The 25,906-nt window shown below is 41.3% G+C and overlaps 1 protein-coding gene across 2 annotated transcripts; it reads right to left on the bottom strand.

Moving 5' to 3' along the window:
- Positions 1-379: 379 nt before the first annotated feature.
- On the bottom strand, positions 380-25,397 carry ARF4 (ADP ribosylation factor 4). Of its 2 annotated transcripts, XM_025377545.1 has the most exons (7): positions 25,222-25,397; positions 24,964-25,113; positions 13,445-13,525; positions 12,962-13,071; positions 5,960-6,031; positions 4,248-4,373; positions 380-1,313 (listed from the first exon to the last, which is right to left on the bottom strand). In XM_025377545.1, the coding sequence occupies exons 2-7, from the start codon at positions 25,028-25,030 to the stop codon at positions 1,227-1,229; spliced, it is 543 nt and encodes a 180-aa protein (XP_025233330.1). In that variant the 5' UTR covers positions 25,031-25,113; positions 25,222-25,397; the 3' UTR covers positions 380-1,226. The 2 variants fall into 2 exon arrangements, with proteins under 2 accessions (XP_025233330.1, XP_025233331.1); XM_025377546.1 differs by having other exon boundaries at positions 4,244-4,373; positions 24,964-25,370.
- Positions 25,398-25,906: the final 509 nt, after the last annotated feature.

Below are 25,906 nucleotides of genomic sequence, written 5' to 3'. Positions count from 1 at the left end.
GTTTTTTTTTTGTTGTTGTTTGTTTTGTTTTTAGTTTTTAAAGTAGAAACAGGGGAAACAGGGTCTTACTACATTGCCAAAGCTTTTCTCAACTCCTGGTCTCAAGTGACCCTTCTGCCTCAACCTCCCAAAGTGCTAGGATTACAGGCGTGAGCCACTATGCCAGTCCCTCCTTTTACTCTTGATCTGACTTCTAAGTTTTTAATAGTGTTCCCCATGCTGTTATACACATAAAAACAACCCAGATCTCCACTTTATACAATTAGTGACCTACCAGTGGGATCTGTATTACTGTTCACAGTACATAAAATATGCAAGCAGTTTGCTAAATAGAAAATACATTTCAAATACCTTCAAGACTCAAAAAGAACAAACACAATTACATATTTTATCATTTTATTAGGAATAATTCCAAATGGGTTATGCAGAAAATGTATTCATCAAATTTGATGAGTTTTCCAAAAACTCTTAATGAAGATATGTCTGCTCAATAAACAAAACATCAGCAGAACTCTCATATACTGAGCAAAAAATCAGGCTGATAACAAAAGCAACATGCAACATAAAAAAGACACAATATAAAGGAAGACAATCTGCTGAGTATTAAAAACCATCTAAACCTCAATTCTTTGCAGCCAGCACAGAACTAATTAGCTATCAAATCCAAACCCCACCAAGGTATAAGTTTAGCTGATGTAGGCCAGGAGTCAATGTAGGGGGAAAAAATTTCCTCAGTGCAAGAGAGCTGAGTAGTGTTTTGGATCTTTCTGTGGCTGGTACAAGTAGTATTAGAAAATCTTTTTGGCAAGAGAGAGAAATAAATACAAATGGAATGCTACATTTTTAAATTAGCAGACTGTCTCAGGAATGATAAAGGTATCAGTAAAGTAGCAAGGGGATAACTTTAAAACATTATTTATCTGGGGCTTAAAAAGCACTCAAACCAATTTATTTAAAGGTTTCACAATAGCTATGTCCAGGCATTTACACTTATGGGAAGTAAAATTTAAAAAGGATACTTTTTTTCCCAAGGAGAATTTCTTTAAAACCAAGCACAATTGCTAAATAGCAACATTATACTTGGTAAACAATAATTGGCAACAAAATAATATTCTGCCCAAACGAGTCCCAGATACTGTTTAATAACCAAGATACAAACTAATTTTGTTGTAACAAGCCTAGGCCAATTTTATCAAACATGTCCTTGGTTAGATATCCAGTTTCATTTAACGTTTTGAAAGCTCATTTGACAGCCAGTCAAGTCCTTCATACAGACCAGTTCCTTGTGTTGCACAAGTGGCTTGAACATACCACTGTAAAGACAAGACAAGAAAATACTTCATTAACAAAGTTAATATTTAACACCAGTGTTTAAACTGTCTTAATCAAACTTAAGAGTCTTCTCACACCTCTTGCTTCTCACAAAACTCTACCATATTTAAAGCTACTTATGGCTGGGTGTGGTGGCTCGCACCTATAAATCCCAGCACTTTGGGAGGCGCAGATGGGAGGATCACTTGAGCTAGTGATCCGCGAGCTAGTAGTTCGAGACCAGCCTGGGCAACATAGTGAGACCTTGTCTCTACCTTTTTAGATTATTTTTTAAAAAATAAAGCTGCTTCTACCTATTCTGGAGGTTGCAGTGAGCTGAGGTTGTGCCACTGCACTCCAGCCTGGGCGACAGAGTGAGACTCCGTCTCAATCAATCAATCAATCAATCAATCAAGCTACTTCTACCTATTCATTATATTTAGACCAGATTTTCCCCCCTCAGTCATTCAGGTTTTTTTTTCAGTACTAGTTTTTGGTTCCCTTTTAGTAAACTTTCTACCACTTAATCTGAAAAGAGAAATCATGGGGAAATTAGTAACTAATAAACTATCCATCGGTTTTTATAACTCTCGTTTCCCATAAAACTAAACTCAAAGAGGCAATTTTTGAAAGAGTAGGGTTTGTTGATATTTTAAAGGCAGGCTTTTCAGATAATTTCACTATCTTTAGTCTCATGCATTCCAAAAAGTTCTTGTTTTTAGATGGTAATGAATCTTATCTCTATTAACTGTGTGAAAGTATCAAAAAAAAAAAAAACCTAGAAGACAATTTACATTTAAGATATAGTTTACTTTTATTAATTTTTTTGACCAGTTTAACGCTGCAAGGCCACTGCAGGTATACCATGTTGCCAATTATTTGACTACCATATCTCAGTAACCTAGGAGGCTGGGGAAAGGCTCAAATTCATACCTTCACAGCATGGAAAACTTGTATCATTTACAGTTAGTGTTGCTTGCTTATTTACTGATTGATTGATTGTTTTGAGGCAGAGTACTCACTCTGTTGCCCAGGCTGGAGTGCAGTGGCATAATCTCAGTTCACTACAACCTCTGCCTCACAGGCTCAAGACATTCTCGTGCCTTCAGCCTCACAAGTAGCTGGGGTTACAGGCATGCACCACCACGCCCAGCTAATTTTTGTATTTTTAGTAGAGACAGGGTTTTACCATGTTTGCCCAGGCTGGTCTCAAACTCCTGGTCTCAAGTGATCCGCCCACCTTCCCCTTCTAAAGTGCTGGGATTACAGGTAGGTGTGAGCCACCACACCTGGCCCAGTTTATGTTCTTCACATCAGCCTGAGATACCTCAAACAGGCAACAGGTTCTTTTTCTTTTTCTTTTTTTGAGACGGAGTCTCGCTCTGTCACCCAGGCTGGAGTGCAGTGGCACGATCTTGGCTCATTGCAACCTCTGCCGCCCAGGTTCAAGTGATGCTCCTGCCTCAGCCTCCAGAGTAGCTGGGATTGAAGATGCCTGCCACCACACCTCATTTTTTTTGTAGTTTTTAGTAGAGACGGGGTTTCATTATCTTGGCCATGCTGATCTTGAATTCCTGACCTCGTGATCCACCCGCCTAGGCCTCCCAAAGTGCTGGGATTATAGGCGTGAGCCACTGCGCCCAGCCTGCAATAGGTTCTTTGTTGTTTCATTTTTTACCACAGCCATAGTATTTGCCTTATTTACAGGTTAATGCAAAACTACTGTAAAAAGCCTATGACACTAAGTTTCTGATAATTTATCTCCATCACTGAATCACTGATCTAAAATAACAAGCAATTTTAGAGAAGTATAATTTTTTTTTTTTTAAAGAAACAGTCTTGCTCTGTCACCCAGGCTGGGGTGCAATGGGCACAATCACAGCTCTCCGCAGCCTCCAACTTCTGGGTTCGAACAGTCCTCCCACCTCAGCCTCCCAAGTAACTGGGACTAAAGGCGCATGCCACCACACACAGCTAATTTTTATTTTTGTAGAGATAGGGTTTCACTTTGTTGCCTGGGCTGGTTTCGAACTCCTGGCCTCAAGCAATCCTCCTGCCTTGGCTTCCCAAAGTGTTGGGATTGCAGGTGTGAGCCGTGGTACCTGGTCTCCTCCATAAGCTGTTAACAAGCAGACAAGGCTGGGCACCATGGCTGGAATCCCAGCGCTTTGGTAGGCTGAGATAGTGGGAGGATTGCCTGAGTCCAGGAGTTCAAGACCAGCCTAGCAACAAAGTGAGACCCCATCTACACTTTTTTTGAGACCGAATTTCGCTCTTGTTGCCCAAGCTGGAGTGCAGTGGCACGATCGCGACTCACTGCAACCTTCACCTCCCGGGTTCAAGTGATTCTCCTGCCTCAGCCTTCTGGAGTAGCTGGGATTACAGGTGTGTGCCACCACACCCGGCTAATTGTGTATGTTTAGTAGAGACAGGGTTTCTCCATGTTGGTCAGGCTGGTCTCGAACTCCCGATCTCAGATGATCCGCCCGCCTAGGCCTCCCAAAGTGTTGGATTACAAGCATAAGCCACAGTGCCCAGCCCCCCATCTCCACTTTTGAAACAAACAAACAAACATTACTGGATCCTTAGTAAGAGAGCCAGATTTCAAAATATTTGCTGTAGGGTTATTTAAAAGATACAAAATTAAAATTAAGACTATCAATAATCTTCTTTCCATTCCTTCCACCTCCCCCTTCAAAAAAAAAAAAGAAAAAATAGACTATCAATAATCTTTAGACCTATTCTACAGCAGTTTTCTGTATCTTTACAAAAATGAAATAAAGGTATTTAAAGTTTATTACCATATTTTTAAATAAATGATGTGCTTATTATTTGTCCAAAGGAGATAATAAATGTTTAAACTGAATACTAGCTTACACAACTATCCTAGTAAGTCTTAATAGTCAAGAGGTTAATATCAACCTCCAAATACTTACTGTTCTGTTACGAAGAGACTGAAGCCCTAGTTTATCTGTCATTTCACTGATGGCCATAGCATTTGGCAAATCTTGTTTGTTTGCAAAAAGCAGTAGCACTGCATCTCTCAACTCATCTACCAGAAGCTGGAAATAAAAGGTAAGGCATTAGCAACTACCAACCGGAATCTGAGTTTTGAAACTAACTGTCTTCCTATATATGCTTTACTCAGCATTAAATACACTATTAAACATTAACCTAATTTCTCTACACAAAGTTCACTCTTACAACTGAAGTCTCATATCCTTCAGTTTTTAAATCCAGAGCAAACAATCATATGCCTTCAAGTAAGACAGAACTGTTTTTCAGGTCAATCATTCTATACCCCATTAAAGCAAATCACTCATCATTCAGCCTTCATGATCACCCATTGTCAGGACTGATAAGGGCAAGAAACACATATGGGAATAAAATGTTTATGGTAGGATCTTATGGTACTTAGCAGCAGAAGTACTTAGATGATGATTCTTTTCAGACTTCTATCCTTTCCAACAACAGTGGGACAATAACACAATTATCTGGGCGTTGGCAGTATCATGAAAAATACAAAAAAAAGTACCAAGAACAGAAGTTGTACTGGTGCATGATACAATATAGATGAACCCTGAAAAATTACGCTAAGTGAAAAAAGTCAGTCACAAAAGAACACATTGTATGTTTTCATTTCTATGAATGTCCAGAATAGGTGACTGTATAGAGACAGAGTAATTAGTGGCTGTCAGAGGCTGGGAGTGTGGTGTAGGAGGAAGGAAATGGGAGTGACTACTGATGGTTCCAAGATTTCTTTGGGGGTGATGAAAATTTTCTAGTATTAGATTGTGGTGACGGTTGTACAACTCTGTATACTAAAAGCCACTGATATGCACATTTTAAAAGGATAACATTTATAGTATGTGAAGTACGTCTTAACAAAGTTTTTCTTTTTTTTTTTTTTTTTAAGAGGGAAAGCTGGTGACATTTGACTCAGGCAAAAATCCAACAATGACTTAGTTACACATATACTGGCACAACGGTTTTACAAACTGCCCTCTAGTCTTAGGAGGAATGAATGATAATTAAAATTTCATTTCAGTAAATATTTTATGGCTACAAGTTTAAAATCATGACAAGGATTCTCAGCAGTCTTCCTCCATTTAGTACATTTAACACCACAAACACATGAAATCCAATATATGGCAAGGCTGCAAAATGCCACTGTGAACCAAACGTTTGTCTCTACTTTCAGAAGAAATTCCTTATCCTTAAATGGTTACTATTAAAAAACATTTCTGAAATAATTATTGGCACAGCATAGAGAAAATGGAACCGATGACCTTGGGAACAAAACATTTGAATCAAGATTCCTAGGGTCAAAACTGCTACAGCACTATAGATTTGGTACCTGTAAAATAAGGGACTGAGCTAAATCAGATATCCTCAGCCAGAGATAGGCATCAAGATTACCCATGAGGCATTCTAAAAAAAAAAAAAAAAAAAAAAAAAAAAGCAAGCTGCTCTGCCCTTCCTCCCAATTTACTGAAGTACTCTTCCATGTGTTTTTCAAAATGCTCTATAAGAGATTTTGAAGTACATTAAGAACCTGTGGATAATAGAGTTTCTTAAGTTTATTTCTAGCCCCCCAAATCCACTTGTGTAAACTAATCATAATAATAAATTTAAAGTATATTCTTACCATTTTCTGCAGCTCATCTGCTACTTCCTGAATTCTTTCACGATCATTGCTGTCTACCACAAAAATAAGACCCTGGGGAAAAATTGTTTCAGTAAATTTTAACAGTTAAATGACATTCTCTATATGAAACAGAAGTGTAGGCAGCAAAATGGTACCAATGGTTAGACATTAGGAAGAAAATATCTCATTAAAAGTAAGAACTTAAAGCTGTAATGCTAAAAGCTTATTTGAGAACTATTTCTAAGTTTAATTTATTAGTGCTATTTCAAATCTAAAAACTTTTTATTCTTCACCAATTAACTACTTTTCTCAACTACCCTAAGAATAAATTGTATCTGTTTTCCCCTCTTCCCTCTGTACTCTCACATTTAAGTGCAGGTACCAAAATAGCCACAAAGTAGGAACAAAAAGAAAAATAACAAATCAAGGATCCTAAAGAATTGTGAATTTGGCCAGGCATGGTGGCTCATCCTGTAATCCCAGCACTTTGGGAGGCCAAGGCAGTCAAGGGATCAGGCCTGAAATCGCTTGAACTCAGGATTTGGAGACCAGCCTGGGCAACATGGCGAGAGCCTATCTCTACAAAAAAATACAAAAATTAGCCAGGCGTGGTGGTGCACTCCTGTAGTCCCAGCTATCTGAGAGACTGAGGTGGGAGGGATCACTTGAGCCCAAGAGATGGAGGTTGCAGGGGGCTGAGATCACGCCACTGCACTGCAGCCTGGGTGGCAGAGCGAGCCCCTATTTCAAAAAACAAACAAACAAATAAAACCATGAATTTACTAACTGAATTAGCTTATTGTATCAAAGGCATGTACAGAGTGTAATAAAAGGGGGGTGGGATAGCGGGAGTGGGTGCACTACAGTTTTTATCTGCTTTATCATGGAAGGAAAAAATTAACTTGCTCCAGAATGCTGCCTGCCAACTCTAGAATCAGGAGGACATCTTAAGAAAAAGATAGCAAGAAAACTCCAAGATTGGGCGCAGTGGCTCACTCCTGTAATCCCAGCACTTTGGGAAGCCAAGGCAGGAGAATCATTGGAGCCCAGCCGTTTGAGGCCAGCCAGGACAATATGGCAAAACCGTATCTCTTGAAAAGAAGAAAGAGGAAGGAAGGGAGGGAGGGAGGGAAAGAGGAAGAGAGAGAGAGAGAGAAAGATTTACTTGATTAAGACATTCTTTAAAAAAAAAAGAAGGTAGTATCAATTCTCAGAGATATAAATATTACCTTCTTTTCAGACAGGGTCTCAACTCTGTTGCCTAGGAGCACAGTGGCGTAATCTTGGCTCACTGCAGCCTTGACCTCCTGGGCTCAAATGATCCTCCCGCCTCAGCCTCCCAAGTGGCTGGGACTACAGGTGCGTGCCACCACACCTGGCTAATTTTTCTATTTTTTGTAGAGATGGGGTTTCACCATGTTGCCCATGTGGTCTTAAACTCCTGGACTCAAGTGATCCACCCATCTGGGCCTCCCAAAGTGTTGGGATTACAGGCATGAGCCATGGCACCTGGCCCATTATTAGAATTCTATACTACAAGAGAAATGGAAGGAATTAGGAAGCAATTAGTTGAACTCTTTTTCTAAAAACTTTCAAATGGGAAATTACAGAATTTTCAGCTAGAAAAAGGGAGCAAAAATAAAAATAATAAAATAATAAAAATAATAAAAAAGAAAAAAGATAAACCCTGACCCCGAAAGTACTTTTGATCATGTCACTTATCACAGATTGTCTTGTACTACTGATTTATTTAAGTAACTAGGCTGGGTGCGGTGGCTTTCACCTGTAATCCCACTATTCTGGGAGGCCGAGGCAGGTGGATCACCTGAGATTAGGAGTTTGAGACAAGCCTGGTGAAACCTCATCTCTACTAAATATACAAAAATTAGCCAGGCATGGTGGCATGCCTGTAATCCCAGCTACTCGGCAGGCGGAGGCTGCAGTGAGCCGAGATTGTGCCATTGCACTCCAGCCTGGGCGACAAGGGCAAACTACATCTCAAAAAAAAAAAAAGTAACTAGATTACATTCACGGAGGGCAAAGGACTATACTACATCTTTTTTTTTTTTGAGAGAGTCTCGCTCTGTTGCCCAGGCTGGAGTTCAGTGGTGCCATCTCAGCTCACTGCAAACCCCTCCTCCCAGGTTTAAGCAATTCTGCCTCAGCCTCCTGAGTAGCTGGGATTACAGGTGGCCACCATTACACCTGGCTAATTTTTGTATTTTTAGTAGAGACGGGATTTTACTATGTTGGCCAGGTTGGTCTTGAACTCTTGACCTCAGGTGATCCACCTGCCTTGGCCTCCCAAAGTGCTGGGATTACAGGTATGAGCCACCGTGCCCAGCCCCATCCTACATCATTTTCTATTTACCTCTCAGGATTATCACAGTACTGGGCTCTCCAGGGGTATCTAACACTTATTTTACATCCACTTAACGACAATTTCCTTTGTTTTAGCAAATTATAAGTCCATTTCCTTTATCTCTGTTGGAAACCATAACTTAATTTTTTTTTTTTTTTTTTTTTTTTTGAGACGGAGTCTCGCTCTGTCACCCAGGCTGGAGTGCAGTGGCGCGATCTCCGCTCACTGCAAGCTCCGCCGCCTCCCGGATTAATGCCATTCTCCTGCCTCGGCCTCCCTAGAAGCTGGGACTATAGGTGCCTGCCACCACGCCCGGCTAATTTTTTTGTATTTTCAGTAGAGACGGGGTTTCACCGTGTTCGCCAGGATGGTCTTGATCCCCTGACCTCATGTTCCACCTGCCTCGGCCTCCCAAAGTGCTGGGATTACAGGTGTGAGCCACCGCGCCCGGCCGATAACTTTTTTATCTTATTTTACACTGCATCTACACCACCTGGAAAACCATCACTTTAAATATCTATCCTTTGAAAAACCTTTTGGCTGGCATGGCACCTCTAATCCCACCACTTTGGGAGGCTGAGGTGGGAGGATCACGTGAGGTCAGGAGTTCAAGATCAGCCTGGGCAGAGTAAGACACTGTCTCTACGAAAAAAATTAAAATTTTAGTAGGGCGTAGTGGCACGTGTCTATAGTCCTAACTACTTAGAAAGCTGAGAAGGGAGGATCACTTGAGCCCAGGAGGTTGACTGAAGCTGCACTGAGCCACGATAGTGCCACTGCACTCTAGCCTGGGCAACAGAGAAAGACCCCATCTCAAAAACAAAAAATAATGTTTGATGCTTGGAAAGACAGACTCAAATTCAAATCTTACACTACTTGTTATAATATTACCTAATCCTTGAGTATGCCTTGTCTAAATAAAATAAAAATACTACTAACGTCATAAGCTTGTTAAAGATTAAATGCAGTCAAAGAGAAAAGAGCTATCATTGTGCTTGGCTTATCACAGGCATTTATTTACCAAATCTGTCTCTTCCTTTCCATATTTCAAAAGCTATTCCTTTTTAGAACCAAACCTTCCATATTTTTCAAAAAACAGGCAAGGTCTCCTTTTGTCCCCCAGGCTGGAGTACAGAGGCACAATCATAGCTCACTTGGGCCTCCACCTCCTGTGTTCAGGTGGTCCTCCCACCTCAGCCTCTCAAGTAATAGCTGGGACTACAGGAGTATGCCACCATGCCCAGGTAATTTTTTTATTATTATTATTTTTTTTTTGGTAGAGACAGGGTTTCACTCTGTTGCCTGGACTAGTCTTGAACTATTACTGGCCTCAAGTGATCCTCCTGTTATGGCCTCCCAAAGTGTTGGTGTTTCAGGTGCAAGCCATAGTACCCGGTCCTGAAACCTATCCTTTACAAGAGGTAATGCCCTTAAAAGGGACCTAATTTTATCTTGACTACTAACTTTCCATTTTTATTGTTTTTGTTTTTTTTTTTTTTTTTTTGATGTAAAGACAGGGTCTTGCTATGTTCCCCAGGCTGGCCTCAAACTCCTGAGCTCAAGCGATCCTCCCGCCTCAGCCTCCCAAAGTGCTGAGAATACAGGCATGAGCTACTGCACCCAGCCTTTATTTGTTTTAAAACGCAAATAATGCTATCAGTCCCAAAGTAACATTGAGAAGGAGAATTATTTTAGGAATTAATCCCTAATTATTTTCTTCCTGGAACAGCCTAGAATCAAGAATGAAGAAAAGCTAGGATTCTACAGATAAGCCCAGCTGCTATGAGATTATTTTAAAAGCCAAATATTTGCTTAATTATTTAGAATGGCAAATTAGTTGGAATTATCTAATAAGAGGAATTTACTACACACTATGCCATGGTTTGTTAGTATAGGTTAGAAACATGGTTAAAGCTATAGTTTCTTTTAAATTTTATAGCTAGAAGAACTGATCAGTAATGCTGGGAATGCAAGCTAAGAGCTCAGCTTTGATTCTATCAGGTAACACATAAAGCTTTCCCCAGCTAGCATGAACTCCCTGGGAAGTAGTACTTGGACTTTTAATTCTAAGGTGGTCCAAAGAGGCCAGAATTGGGTCTAATCTCAAATTAAGAACGCAAAGTAAATTACAAAGCATTCTAAAGAAATCTAGGGATAAACCCAGGGTTACCCTTGGTCAAGAATTATTAGGCTTAAGGATTAGCAAGGTTTTACTTCATATCTAACTCTTCAAAATATATTGGCCAGATGTGGTAGCTCATGCCTGTAATCCCAGCACTTTGGGAGGCCTAGGCAGGGGGATCACATGAGGTCAGGAGATCAAGACCAGCCTGGCTAACATGGTGAAACCCCATCTCTACTAAAAATACAAAATTAGCCAGGTGTGGTGGCGCATGCCTGAAGTCCCAGCTACTTGGGAGGCTGAGGCAGGAGAATCACTTGAACCCGGGAGGCGGAGGCTGCAGTGAGCCAAGATTGCACCGCTGCACTCTAGCCTGAATGACAGAACGAGAACTCCATCTCAAAAAAAAATTAAAAAACAGTCCAGAGGGTAGAGCATATTAGAGATGAATATCAAATAACATAGCACTGGTTATACCCTGTTAACTGAAGCTGCATAATATATACATGTGAGTTTATTATGCTATTCTCTCTATTTTTATGTATACAGATTGAGTTTCCTTAATCCAAAAATCCAAATGCAAAACTTTCTGAGCACCAACGTGACAAAGGAAAAACTCCCTGCAGTATATCAGATTTTGGATTTCTGGATTTAGGATGCTCAACTGGGTACAATGCAAATATTCCAAAATTTTGAGATCAGAAACAGTGGTTTCTGGTCCCAAGAATTTCGGATAAGCAATGTTCACCTTGTATTTAACATTTTCCATAATGAAGCTTTTTAAAGCATGTGCCTCTGTATCAAATATCTTTTCTAGTCCTAGCTGTATACTGATGACCATAAACATTCTTTTTTTGTTTTGTTTTGTTTTTTTTTTTTTGAGACAGAATCACGCTCTGTCACCCAGTCACCCAGGCTGGAGTACAATGGTGCAACCTCGGCTCACCACAACCTCCACCTCCCGGGTTCAAGCAATTCTCCTGCCTCAGCCTCCTGAGTAGCTGGGATTACAGGTGCACGCCACCATGCCTGGCTAATTTTTGTATTTTTAGTAAAGACAGGGTTTCACTGTGTTGGTCAGGCTGGTCCTGAACTCCTGACCTCGTGATCTGCCCGCCTCAGCCTCCTAAAGTGCTGGGATTACAGGCGTGAGCCACTGCACCTGGCCTAAACATTCTCATTTTTAAATAAAAAAGTATACCACTTATTTGACATACTATGTAAACCTGGTTGTCCCAGCCACTCACCTAAGGTATTCACTGCCACCTGATGGCAATAAACCCCACTTGTATGCAATATTTTAAGAGCTGGATAACAAGATGACATTGCAAATCTTAAACATATAAAGTGGCAGTGATATCCACTTAAAAAATAATTACCAAGTAGTAAACAAAAACTGACAAATTCCTTGGGTGGTAGAAAAAACAATTGAGGTGGGACCAGGTTAAACAAAGGAAGAGTAAGAAGAAACTCTCCCGTCTTGGGTAAGTCATTACAAGTTTCAGTTTCCTCATATGTAAGAGAGTTAGATTAGAACGGTGGTTCTCAGCAGGGGACAGTTTTGCCCCACGGGATATTTTGCAGGTGTGGAGAGATTTCTGGCTGCTAATTGAGGGGAACTGCTATTGCCACCTAGTGGGTAGAGGACAAGGATGCCACTAAACAACCTACAATGCATAGAGAGCCCTCCCCATACCCAACAACAAAGAATAACCCAGCCCAAAATGTCAATAGTGTTGTTGTGTAAGATACCAGACCAGTAGTATCAGCACAACCCAAGAACTTGCTAGAAATACAGAATCTCAGGCCTTAGCCAGGACCTACGGAATTAATGTGTATTTTTAACAAATACCCAAGTGATTGATATGCATATTACAGTTTAAGAAACACTACTGTACCTGGATTATCCCCTGAGATTCTGATTCAAGTGGTCTAGGGGATGATCCAGGTCTTGGGATTTTTAAAGTTCCCCATGTGACTCTTACGTGCCACCCCCAAATTTGAGAACTCTTGTTCTATAGGATCACTCACTAAAGTCTCTTCCATGCCAGTACTATATATACACACTATGTGGCAATATAAAAATATCTTACAAATCAATGCAGCGAACTGACCTTAATGTATTTAATAAAGTAAACAAGTAACTGAGCTAAACAAAGGACTATCAATTGTCTTACATTCATCAGAAACTACAATGACAGTTTATACAGACCTTACTTTCTAAACTGAGATGGAAAGCAAAGAACTATGGATAAGAGACCTAATTCATTCTTGAGAAGTACACCAGCACCCACCCCATCTTCCAAACACTTACCGTAATTGCTTTACAACTCTTCCACCCTATATAAGTTAGCCTTCGAGGCATAAGTGAGAGTCCACTGAAGAATGTGGAAGTGGTGATAAGACAAATGCCAACTCATAGTAAACACCAATATCCAAGTAAATACTAGATACTAACATAAACTTTAGAGCATGAAACCCACAGAGAAAAGTTATAAAAACATATAGTATCCCTTACCTGGGTATTCTGGAAGTAATGCTTCCAGAGAGGCCTAATTCTATCTTGACCACCAACATCCCATACTGTGAAACAAATGTTCTTATATTCTACTGTTTCCACGTTAAAACCTACAAAGAAAAACAAAAATGACCGCTGTGCGGCGTCATTAAGAAAATAAAACCTTTTATTGTGGAATTTTCTTAGTGTTTTAAAAGTACTTCTTTTTATTAAAAAAAAAATATTTAAACCTAAACATCAACAGAGACAAGGACTCAATATGTTATGCAGGCTGGTCTTGAACTCCTGGACTCAAGCGATCCACCCACCTCGGCCTCCCAAAGTGCTGGGATTACAGGCATGAGCCACCACACCCGGCCTGTTTTAAAAGTACTTCTAGGATAATCAACATGCTTAACAAAAAGACAGTCTCAAAACGAGACTGTATATATTTCACTTTACAACATATCATCATGATATAAAGTCATCTGTAAACTTTCTTACCAATAGTAGGAATGGTGGTGACTATCTCCCCTAACTTCAGTTTATACAGAATGGTTGTCTTGCCAGCAGCATCCAATCCAACTAGAAGAAGACATTATAGATTTAAAATCCAGACCAAAAGCACACTCCAAGAAATAATTTTACAATATAAGTCAAAAGTAGAAGTTGTCTAAATGAAATGATCTTATTTCTGATTCCCAAAGGCAACACTTCCTACAGAAAGCCTTTCCATTCTTCTTTCTAGACTAAGAGAGACAGCATGTACTAGTAAAAGGAAACGAGTATATAGCTGACTTAGGCTCTAATCTCTAGCTTTGCCACAAACTAGTTGAGTGACTTTAGGACACTGAGGAAAGAGAAATTAGCCATAAATAAAGGGACTGGATCAGATCATCTAAGATCTCTTCCAATTCAAGACTTTATTCTATGAATTACCAGCATTTTTGCGGGGGGGGGCAAAGGCGGGGGGGACATACTCTTGCTCTGTTGTCCAGGCGCCCAGCACCACGCCCAGCTAATTTTTGTATTTTTAGTAGAGATGGGGTTTCACCATGTTGGCCAGGATGGTCTCAAACTCCTGGCCTCAAGTGATCTGCCAGTCTGGGCCTCCCAAAGTGCTGGGATTACAAGCGTGAGCCACCGTGCCCAGCCATACTACCATTTTTTAAAACACAGATTAGAAGTTGATTCAGAGAACACAAAACTGAATAAAGAATTATCTTAAGATTTGTAAAAATATTTTCTCTTATTTACAGAGTACAATTTGGGTAACAGATTTTGATGCTAAGCGGTAAAAATACACTGGTATAACTATGTCCTAGTGGTGTAACTATGTTCTAGTGACCTTCTATTGTTGTTGTTGTTGTTGAGACAGAGTATCACTCTGTCACCAAGGCTGGAGTGCAATGGCATGATCTCAGCTCACTGCAACCTCCATGTCCCAGGTTCAAGCAATTCTCCTACCTCAGCTTCCCGAATAACTGGGATTACAGGCACGTGCCACCACACCCCAGCTAATTTGTATTTTCAGTAGAGACGGGGTTTCACCATGTTGGCCAAGCTGGTCTTGATCTGCCCACCACAGCCTCCCAAACTGCTGGGATTACAGGTGTGAGCCACTGTGCCCGACCTAAATTCTTAAAATGATTCATTTGAGGCAGAAGTACAAGTAGGGAGGAATGTGTTTGCTTGTGAAAAAAAATCCACACTAGAACAAGAGGCTATACCTCTTTATTAGGGTGACAGTGAAGAACAAATTAAATGCTTGTAAGTATGAATCTCTCAAAACCTGAATATTCTGCAGTGTTTGTTAAAGCCCTCACAAATGAAAGATCAATATCTAATAACCTCATTGAATTTATCATTGTTCTTAGGATATCGTATCTGGCTGCCTGGATTTATCACAGATTTTTATATCAATTCAATTGAGTATTGATTTAAGCAAGGACACTTTCTTAATATTTAAATCAAAGCATGACTTAGCACATAAAAGCAATGCTAGTAAGTTAAAAAAAGAGCTGAAATTATCTCACTTATCTAATTTACATTCCTATGCAAGTAAGTCTATCTTTTATCAGTTAGTCCAAAACAGAATTGAAGGCTACAGGCAATTCCGATTCCTTCCACCCTCTTAACAACCCTTTCTGCTCTGTACCCTACCAACAATAACTTTACATTCTTTTTGGAGACTCAAGCCTTTTATTCCTTTCTCCTGTAAAACCCTGTTCCCCACTTCGTACTGGGATACAGGTTTATTTCTTCCCAAATACTAGTCAGTGTGATCAGCCCACATCAAGCCCTCATTCATGAGCATAATAATAAAAGCCAACTGTTACACAAGTGTTTTATTTTTTGAGTATGGAACAGTATCAAAAAGATCAGAAAACATAATTCTAAAAAATACATAAAAAGGAGCTATTAAGTTTGGCATCTTTAGTAACAAGATATAAAACAAAGAGGGGGGGGTGGCAAAAAACAACTGGATCTTTAAATGGTTCAACAAAGCTGTCTGTTGAAAGCATCAGATTTTTAAGTTAACCAAAATTAACCTTTAAGTTCAAATATGATTCAGCCAAGTCAGAAATGAAACAGACGCTGATTAGGAAACACACACACACGCACACACACAAAACTATGGTACCTGCCAGTTATCACCAGAGGTCCAACTGGACCTCAGACTGCCAATTAAAAACAATGTAAGGCCTGGCGCCATGGCTCATGCCTGTAATCCCAGCACTTTGGGAGGCTGTGGCGGGTGGATCACCTGAGGTCAGGAGTTTGAGACCAGCCTGGCCAACATGGTGAAACCCTGTCTCTACTAAAAATACAAAAATTAGCTGGATGTGGTGGCACATGCCTGTAATCCCAGCTACTCTGGAGGCTGAGGCAGGAGAATCGCCTGAACCCAGGAGGCGAATGTTGCAGTGAGCCAAGATCATGCCATTGCACTCCAGCCTGGGCAACAAGAGCGGAACTCGGTCTCAAAAAAAAAAAGTAAATCCAAAAATATTGACAAAGAATGGAAGAAATCCAAGACAAATCATGATTATATTATTTTAAATTATACAAAAGCATGTAGGTACTCCAAATTTTCTTTTAATAGGTTTTATATGTGCTTGTATGAATAATTAATAGTTTCCTTGCTCCTCTACTGATAGGAATTTTTTTTACCCAAAAAACATGTATTACTTTTATGAAAAGAGAAAAAAAAATGTCCAAGTAGATTTTTTTTTTTTATTAAAATGTTGGGCTGTTTACATTTCCTGATATATCTTTTTGAAGATGACTCCTTGAGGGCTTTAAATATATAGTATTTTATATACTCATTTTACTTTTTCAAAAAGGGAAGTGTTTACAAAATCATGCAACCATTTCTAGGTCACCCCAGAATTCCAGGGGAAAAATAATTTGCCCACAGTGACTTTTAAGCATCCACAAATTATTTTCTAAATATAAATTACAAGACAACAGTTTAATGGCTCACAGCAACACAGAATGTATCTTATGCAGTTGTATCAAAAATAACAATGCTATATAAATGCAAACTAAGAGTTTTTTAAAAAGCTATTTCTAAGCTTTAATGCACAAATTAAACATATACCGTCGTCACTTAAAACTTACAGTTCTTTACTCAAAAACATATTGGTCCAACAACTTCGAGCCACTTTAGTCATTTCTTATGTATTTCCTTAATGGTGCAATATTTGGCAGTGAAATTTCTCCACAAAATGAAAACTATTACCAATTTTCAACTAGCCGAGATAAGACTAATCTGTATAGCCCAGCAATGTCCTCCCTCCCCTTCGTGTCCAGAAACAAGCAACTGTATTGAAAGATGTACTGGAATAATACTTGTTCTCCTTAACTAGACCTGCACTTTGACCAAAGTGTTAATATAGCAGGAAAACTACCTCAGAAATCTTTGCTGGCCAGGCAGTCACTCACGCCTGTAATCCTAGCACTTTGGGAGGCGGAGGCAGGCAGATCGCTTGAGCCCAGGAGTTTGAAACCAGCCTGGTCAACAGAGCGAGATCCATCTTTTAAAAAAAGAAAAATTAAATTAGCTGGGAAGCTGTGCATGGTGGCTCACACCTGTAATCCCAGCACGTTGGAAGGCTGAGGCAGGTGGATCGCCTGAGCTCAGGAGTTTGTGACCAGCCTGGGCAACATGGCAAAACCCTGTCTCTACAAAAAATACAAAACTTTGCCAGGTGTGAGTGGGGCATGGTGGCTCATACCTGTAATCCCAGCACTTTGGGAGGCCAAGGCAGGTGGATCGCCTGAAGTCAGGAGTTTGAGACCAGCCTGACCAACATGGAGAAACCCCGTCTCTACTAAAAATACAAAATTAGCTGGGTGTGGTGGCGCATGCCAGTAATCCCAGCTACTCGGGAGGCTGAGGCAGGAGGAGCCCTTGAACCTGAGAGGCGGAGGTCGCAGTGAGCCGAGATCGCGCCATTACACTCCAACCTGGGCAACAAGAGCAAAACTACATCTCAAAAAAAAAAAAAAAAATTTGGCCAGGTGTAATGGCACATGCCTGAAGTCCCAGCTACTGGGGGAGGCTGAGATGGGAGGATCACTTGACCCCAGGAGGTCAAGGCTGCAGTGAGCTGTGACCACACCACTGTGCTTCAGCCTGAGCAACAAAGTTGAGACCCTGTGTCAAACAAAAAATTAGGGTGGTGTGCATCTATATTCCCAGCTACATGGGAAGCTGAAGAAGGAGGATCCCTTCAGCCCAGGGGATCGAGTCTGCAGTGAGTCATGATCGCACCACTGCACCTCAGCCTGAACAACAGAGCAAGACCCCGTCTCAAACAAGTCCAGGCGCCGTGGCTCACGCCTGTAATCCCAACACTGTGGGAGGCTGAAGTGGGCGGATCACACGGTCAGCAGTTTGCAACCAGCCTGGCCAACATGGTGAAACTCATCTCTACTAAAAATACAAAAATTAGCTAGGCATGGTGGTGGGTACCTGTAATCCCAGCTACTTGGGAGGCTGAGGCAGGAGAATAGCTTGAACCCGGGAGGTGGAGGTTGCAGTGAGCCCAGACGGCGCCACTGCACTCCAGCCTGGGCAACAGAGCAAGACTCGGTCTCAGAAAAACAAACAAAAAAATCCCCATAAAACAAACCTTTGCCCATAATTAGGGCAGCAAGAAATACTTATATTTTAAATTAAAGAAGTTAGATCCGGCCAGGCACGGCGTCTCATGCCTGAAATCCCAGCACTTTGGGAGGCCGAGGTAGGTGGATCATAAGGTCAGGAGTTCGAGACCAGCTGCCCAAGATGGTGAAACCCCGTCTCTACTAAAAAATAAAAAAATTAGCTGGGCACGGTGGCAGGCGCCTGTAATCCCAGCTACTCGGGAGGCTTGAGGCAGGAAAATGGCTTGAACCCGGGAGGCAGGGTCTGCAGTGAGCCGAGATAGCACCACTGCACTCTAGCCTGGGCGACAAAGCAAGACTCCGTCTCAAAAAAAGGAAAAAAAAAAAAGTTAGATCCAATGATCTCAACTTTGAGGGAGAAAAAAAATATTGCAGAAAGGAGTAAGACTGGAAAGACAAAAGAGTATTTTCAGATGGATAAAAAGATTTTTCATGTTTTCCTTTATCTTTCAAATTATCTACAAGTTTGAAATATACCTTCATTATTTTAAGTGTGTGTGTGTGTGTGTGTATATATATACATTTTTTTTTTGAGACAGGGTCTCGATCTGTCACCCAGACTGGAATGCAGTAGTGCAAACACTGTAGCCTCAAACTTCTAGGCTCCAGCAATCCTCTCACCTCAGCCTCCCCAGTAGCTGGGACTACAGGAGCACGCCACCATGCCCAGCTAATGTTTAAAATTTTTTTGTAGAGATGAAGTCTTGCCATGGTGCCCACGCTGCATAATAATTTTAAACAATAATTTAAAATTGAATATTTACTGCATTCTAAGCATAGTACTAGGTGATTCCATACATTTTTGGAATTTAATCCTCACAATAACCTTTCATTTTACAGATGAGACATTTAATGTCCAGAAATGTCCCCCATAATCACAGAAAAAGAACAGATATTTAAAAACCTAAGTCTTGCAGAGAAATTAGAACCCTCATACATTGCTAGTGGGATGTAAATGAGGATGTAAAATGGAAACGTTTGTCAGGTCCTCAAAATGTTCAAGACAGTTACCATGACACAATTCCGCTCCTAAGTATTTATCAAAGAATTTAAAACACATGCCCACACAAAAACTTGTTCATAAATGTTGAAGAGCTAGAAAGTGGAAATGACCTAATTTTCATCAACTGATGAATGAATAAATAAAATGTGGTTTATCCATACAATGTAATTACTATTTGGCCATCAAAAGAAATGAGATGCTTATGTGAATTTTATGAAAAGGGAAAAAATGAGAAGAATGAAGGACTAATATACGCTATAATATGAATGAATTTTTTTCTTTTCTTTTCCTTTTTTTTTTTTTTTTTTTTTTTGAGACAGAGTCTCACTCTGTCGCCTAGGCTGGAATGCAATGGCACAATCTCAGCTCACTGCAACCTCTGCCTCCTGGGTTCAAGGGATTCTCGTGCCTCGGCCTCCTGAGTAGCAGGTGCCTGCCACCACACCCAGCTAATTTTTGTATTTTTAGAATAGACAGGGTTTCACTATGTTGTACAGGCTGGTCTCTAACTCCTGACTTCGTGATCTGCCCGCCTCGGCCTCCCAAAGTGCTGGGATTACAGGCGTGAGCCACTGCGCCCGTCCACTATGAATGAACTTTCAAAACATCATGCCAAGTGAAAAAAGCCAGACATAAGAGGCCATAAATCATGATTCCATTAAATGAAGTGTCTGGAATAGATTAACCCATAGAAACAGAAAAGAGATTACTGGCTGCCAGAAGATGGGAAGAAGGGGGAATGGGAATTACTACTAATGGGTATCAGGTTTTTTGAGGGATGATGAAAAATTCTGGAATTAGACAATGGTGATGGTTACACAACTTTGTCAATACATATACTAAAACCCACAGAACTGTACACTTTAACAGGGTAAATTTTATGGTATATGTATTATATCTCAATTTAAAAAAAAAATTTCTAAAAAGCCAGAACCAACAAACCCTAGTTCTGATGCCAGAAACCTCAAATACTATTTACATACTGCCATCCTGACTTTAGGTTTTTCTGGTGGACATACTGTATCTTAATGTATTGGTTGGGCACAGTGACTCACGCCTGTAATCCCAGCATTTTGGGAGAGTGAGGCAGGTGGATCACCTGAGGTCAGGAGTTCCAGACCAGCTTGACCAATATAGTGAAACCCTATCTCTACTAAAAATATGAAAATCAGCCAGGCATGGTGGCAGGGGCCTGTAATGCCAGCTACTCGAGACTGAGGCAGGAGGATTGCTTGAACCCGGGAGGTGGAGGTTGCAGGGAAGGGAGATTGCACCACTGCACTCGAGGCTGGGTGACACACTGAGACTTTGTCTCAAATATATTTTATCGAATTCATCAGAGGCTTGACCATCCAAACTGAAACTGAGGCCACCAGGTATATGGAAAAATGTGAACTTAAGTTCTGCTTCTATGCACAGATGAGAAACATCTGCATTTTTATCAGTTAATTAGCAGCAAATTATCAAAGTTTCTTACAGCCTATTGCATTACTGTAATAATGCAAAAGGGTGCATCTAAGGATGGCTGTACCTATCAACCAGTGGCATGAACAGGATTTTTGCCTTTTCCATTTCCTATATTCACATAATGAGAAGAGCCTGTTTTTACAAAGTTTGGCAGTTATATGTTCAACCAATAATCTCAGAAAATGCTTGTAATAAGCTAAATCAAAAAGAGAGGACACAAAACTAAATATCACAACTACAATTTTAGAGGAACAAAAACTTCCTCTTAAAAGGCTGACTGAGCACGTACCAGGTGTGGTGGCTTACACCTGTAATCCCAGCACTTTGGGAGGTTGAGGCAGGAGGCTCTCTTGAGTCCAGGAGTTTGAGATCAGCTAGGCAACAGAACAAGACCCCCATTTTCTACAAAATAATTTAAAAATTAGCTGGGCATAGTGGTGCCTGTAGTCCTAGCTACTCCAGAGCCTAAGGTAGGAGGGATCGCTTGAATCCAGGAGTTCAAGGCTACAGTGAGCTATGATCATGCCACCTGTATGTGCCCCAGAGTATGGTTGACAGAGCAAAACCCTGTCTCAAAAAATAAAAATAAAAATAAGGCTGAGAGTAAATATGACAGAATAGTGGAATTACAGATAGGTAATTATCACTTTATTCTTTTACCTGTTTTCTAAATGTAACAGAAGGAACATATACTACTTTTAGAATCAGGAGGAAAAAAATTACATAAATAGATGGATTTGCAAAATATGCTAAGAAACAAATATAAAACACCATTCTTTAGCTTGGTAATATTTTTTAAAGTGACAAATATAGGATCCTTTCTCCCGAACATCTCTAGACCCCCAAAACCACAGTCACATTCAAGACAATACAGAACTACACTGGCATACTACACTACACTGGTATCAACAAGCTTTTAAAAACTAACACTTTTTCAGCTGTTCTACAGGCAAGGACTGGAAAGTTCAAAGTAAAGAGATCAGAATTAATAATTCCTCTGCAGAACACATTAGTATTTTTGGATATATACATAATTTAAGGATTCACTTAACAACATTACATCTTATCATGGATCAAGATACAGAAACCAGACTTAAAACAGGACAATGCAGCCAGGCTCAGTGGCTCACCCTGTAACACCAGCACTTTTCGAGGCCAAGGTGGGGGGATCGCTTCAGCCCAAGAATAGGCAAGATAGTGAGACCTTCTTGCTACAAAAAATTTCAAAAATTAGCCAGGCAGGTCGAATGGCATGTCCTTGTTGTCTCAGCTACTCAAAGGAAAAAAACATAATTTTAAAAATATATACAAAATACAGAAGCTGGCCGGGTGTGATGGCTCATGTTTGTAATTCCAGCACTTTGGGAGGCCAAGGCGGGTGGATCACCTGAGGTCAGGAGTTTGTGACTAGCCTGGCCAACATGGTGAAACCCCATCTCTACTAAAAACACAAACATTAGCGGGGCTTGGTGGCAGGCGCTTGTAATCCCAGATACTCAGGAGGCAGAGGTTGCAGTGAGCCTAAATCGTGCCATACGGCACTCCAGCCTGGCAGACAAGAGTGAAACTCCATCTCAAAAAAAAAAAAAAAATTAAATTAAATTAAATACAGAAGCTATTGCTTTATTTTTATTTTTTTTCAAATAGAGATGGGGTCTTGCTAAATTGACCAGGCTGGTCAAAAACTCCTGGCCTCAATGCAATCCTCCCAACCTGGCCTCCCAAAGTGCTGGGATTATAGGTGTGAGTCTATGCTGCTTTCTAACTCAAGTAGCATGGGCAATACCATCACTTGCGTAACTTCCCCTTATAACTAGTACATAATTTCTGTCAATCAATAGTCCAGATTATGTTAAATTTGATACACTGTGTTGGTTTTTTAATTACAGTTAACTACAAGCTGACTTCCAACATCTTTTAAAGTTACTTTAACTTTTGGAAGAACAGCAGGTGTAGGAATTAAATTTAAAACTTCTCCACAGTAGTTTGGCAAACCCGAGACATCAGCTAACTCCTATCTCCTTTATACTTTAAAATGGTAAAGTCTGAAAAAAGTCTGACTCAGGAGGGCATGAATCTTATCTAAGCTTTATAAAGAAAAAAGAAGCACACTAATGTAAAACATTAACCAATAATTCCAACAGTTGAATGGGGTAGAAAAAAAAAAGTGATCTATTATTTTTGCGGTCAGTCACTCATAAAGCCAGACAGAAAAATTAAGAATTATCAAACTTCCAAACCACCTTTTTCCCTGTTCATGCACATATCTTCCTCGTACGTTGATACCTCCTTTGATGAGTTACCATAAATGTTGATCTTGTGACTGAAGTGTTTTTAGTCAAGGAAAACTGATTATCCCAAAATTAAAGTGCAAAACAATAGCATGCCTGAGTTAAACATTCAAAACAAGTAACTCCTAAATCCTCCGCACAAATGCAGAAACTTCAATATTTTTTCTCTCCCATTTTCTTCAAATCTAGCATACTTCTATCTTCCTCGCCCCTCTGATACTTTCATCAATCACAAAAGACTAAGGAAACGAAAAATAGCAATTTATTTACAATAAATCTTAAGTAAAAAGACCAATATACTACGTGTTCTGGAACACAACCATATATTGTTAAATCTCTTTAAAGAACAGGCTGGAAATTCATTTATCGCAGTCCAAAGTCCTCCCATTAACTTCCGATCCTTTTTCAGACTGCCAACTTTCAGTCTTAACTTAAATATGCTTGCCCTCCTAAAATAATTCTGTTCTCTTGACAAAGGAAATCTAAGAAACTTTGAAAAAGAAAACACTTTATGAATCATAAACAATTGTTTCACAAAATGTAAATACGCTGAGTTAAGAAGAAAATTAAACGAGCCAATGTATATACTGTTGCTCTTTATATACCTTGAAATATTACAGAAGCTTGTGTTTGAAAGCTTTCGATGGTAGTACAGTTCGAAAATAAAACCTCCGGCCCGGCATGGTGGTTCACGCCTGTAATCCCAGTACTCTGGGAGGCCCGGGTGGGTGGATCACCTGAGGTCAGGAGTTCGAGACCAGACTGGCCAACATGGTGAAACCCCCGTCTCTACTAATAATACAAAAAATTAGCCGGGCGTAGTGTTGCATGCCTGTAATCCCAGCTATTTGGGAGGCTGAGGCAGGAGAATCTCTTGAACCCGGGAGGTGGAGGTTGCAGTGAGCGGAGATTGCACCACTGCACTCCAGCCTGGGTGACAAAAGCAAAACTCCGTCGAAAGAAAGAAAAGGAAAGAAAGGAAGAAAGAAAATAAAACCTCCTCTGGTAGAACACAAGCTAATGAACCAACAAGTTTCAACGTTCAAAGTTAGAGGGGCTTCTTTCAGCGTTATTCTAGTCCATGGAGCTCAGCTGTGATGTAGGCTGGTCACAGTAACCAGGAGCGGTTGCTTACATCAGCCAACTGACAGCCCTTCTCCCTTAGCTGAGCAAAAACACGCCCCCTAAAAAGCAGTTTTTTAAAAGTCAATTTTCTAAAAAGAAATTTTAAAAAATTGTAGTTACTATTTAACAATGCTACCTTAAAATTCAGCGTCATGATGTTCAGTTCAGTTACTGAAAATTTATCAGGTATTTTTTAAAAATTCGTTTCTAATTTTTTTTGCATTAGACTTTAAGCCGGCTAAATAAGTTTGAAAACCTAGGAGAACAAACCAAACACATTTAAAGTTTTTGAAAATAGCCAAAGAAATAGAAGATAAGCTTGGTTTTCGGAGAATGAGATTAACAAGGAGGGAAAAACTTGAAAAGGAATCCAGCGCAAGGCCAAGTTTAGCAAAGTGGACGCTGAAGGACTCCAGACTCTTAGGAAACCTTGGGTGCTCCCTGGCCACCGCAACTTCCTGCCCCGGGCGACTCCAGGCTCCGGGTGGCCGCTGGCTCACATACCAACGGAGTGTGCAGGGACTGTACACGAAGCGCAGAGGGGGAAGGAAAAGGCTGGAGTGGCTCTGCCTCCCTCCTGACGGCTGTCCACACCCGGGCAAGAAGGTATGCAGATCGCACCCCCAGAAAGGGCCTCGCCAAGTGTTTGCTTCCCAGAGTTGGCTTTCCCCACATCTCTGCCTAATGTTGTCCAGCTTTCAATAAGATCAAGGGGGAAAAGTCAAGTCCAGAAAGAAGAAACCTTGCCCAAAGCCCTGTCCCTGCCTCGTCTGGCAACAGATCTGGGGAGGGATCGCTCACCCTCCGCTCCATTGTTCCCCCTTAAGAATTCCTCCCGACCCCCGACCCGGCGCCCCTCCCCCACCACGGCGGGCGGAGAGAAAAACAGGCCCAGAGGCCACCTGAATTGTGGAGATCCTGCCTTTCCCAGGTCCCGCCTCGACTCGCAGCCCTTCACTCACCCATCAAAATGCGCATCTGCTTCTTGCCAAATAGTCGGGAGAAGAGGGAGGAGATAGTGAGGCCCATGGCGGTAGTGGCACTTGTGATGGGCAGAAGCAGAAGGGGTTTGGGGCGACCCCGTGCTTTCTCCTTTCAAGCTCCCAGGCAAACTAAAAGAGAGGGAAGAGAAAGAGCGGAGGAAGAAAGGGGGAGGCAGGCACGTCTCGCTGGCCGCTGTGCTGATGAAGCTCCGGCACAGGAATAAGCCGGTAGAGGACCTGGAGGCGACTGGCGCGGCAGCTCCGGCTCTAGCCTTTAGGATCTGGCTGTGCCACGTCACGCGGCGGCCGCGGCGACTCCAGCAGCGGCCCGGCCCCTCCAACGCGGACAGAATCGCGTCACCGCCGCCCCATCCCCCTGCGCTTCCGGTGCGCCCAAGCCACTGCGCTTGCGCGCTCAGGGGATTGGCCAGTTTCGCTGACGTGCATTTCTCGACGACGCCACCGTCTGGACGTGGCTCCGCCGGCTGGGGCACATGCGTACTGGGCGACGGACAAAGTCCCACAATACCTCGCTTCGTCACTTCCAATCAGACTCAGGGCGAGACGCTTCCGCTCGGATAAAGGCATTGTCGGGGTGATAGTACTTGCTTCCGGAAAGGCGAGCTGAGCATTATGGGTTAGGTGAGGAACCTCGCCCTCTTCTATTACGGTACGCGCGATGGGGATTCCCTGATGCCATGAACTTAGACGTCTCACACATGGGGCCAGACGCTTGCGTTAGTTAACGCGTGAAGACCGGCCCGGCCTTTTGCGGAGAAAAGTGGTTAAAAGCCGACTTGTGGGCCGAGAAACTGTGGCATCCTAATGAGCTAAGGCGAGACGCTTCGAGCACCACGCTAGGTTATTCTGAAGATCTTTAATTCTATCAAGGCGAGAGCGCTCCAAGACATGTTCATCGGCT

Source organism: Theropithecus gelada, chromosome 2, assembly GCF_003255815.1.
Source record: "Theropithecus gelada isolate Dixy chromosome 2, Tgel_1.0, whole genome shotgun sequence".
In the NCBI taxonomy this organism is placed as follows: domain Eukaryota; kingdom Metazoa; phylum Chordata; class Mammalia; order Primates; family Cercopithecidae; genus Theropithecus; species Theropithecus gelada.
The sequence above is the reverse complement of the archived record's forward strand: the minus strand, read 5'-3'. Positions and strand labels throughout refer to the sequence as shown.

What these genes read in the sequence shown, in the direction of transcription:
- ARF4 (XM_025377545.1), bottom strand. Translation starts at nt 25,030, where the DNA reads ATGGGCCTCACTATCTCCTCCCTCTTCTCCCGACTATTTGGCAAGAAG. An exon ending in CAGATGAGCTGCAGAAAATG is followed by an intron (nt 4,374 to 5,959) that starts GTAAGAATATAC and finishes TTTTATTTCCAG; the next exon opens with CTTCTGGTAGATGAGTTGAG. An exon ending in AGTCTCTTCGTAACAGAACA is followed by an intron (nt 1,314 to 4,247) that starts GTAAGTATTTGG and finishes TTGTCTTTACAG; the next exon opens with TGGTATGTTCAAGCCACTTG.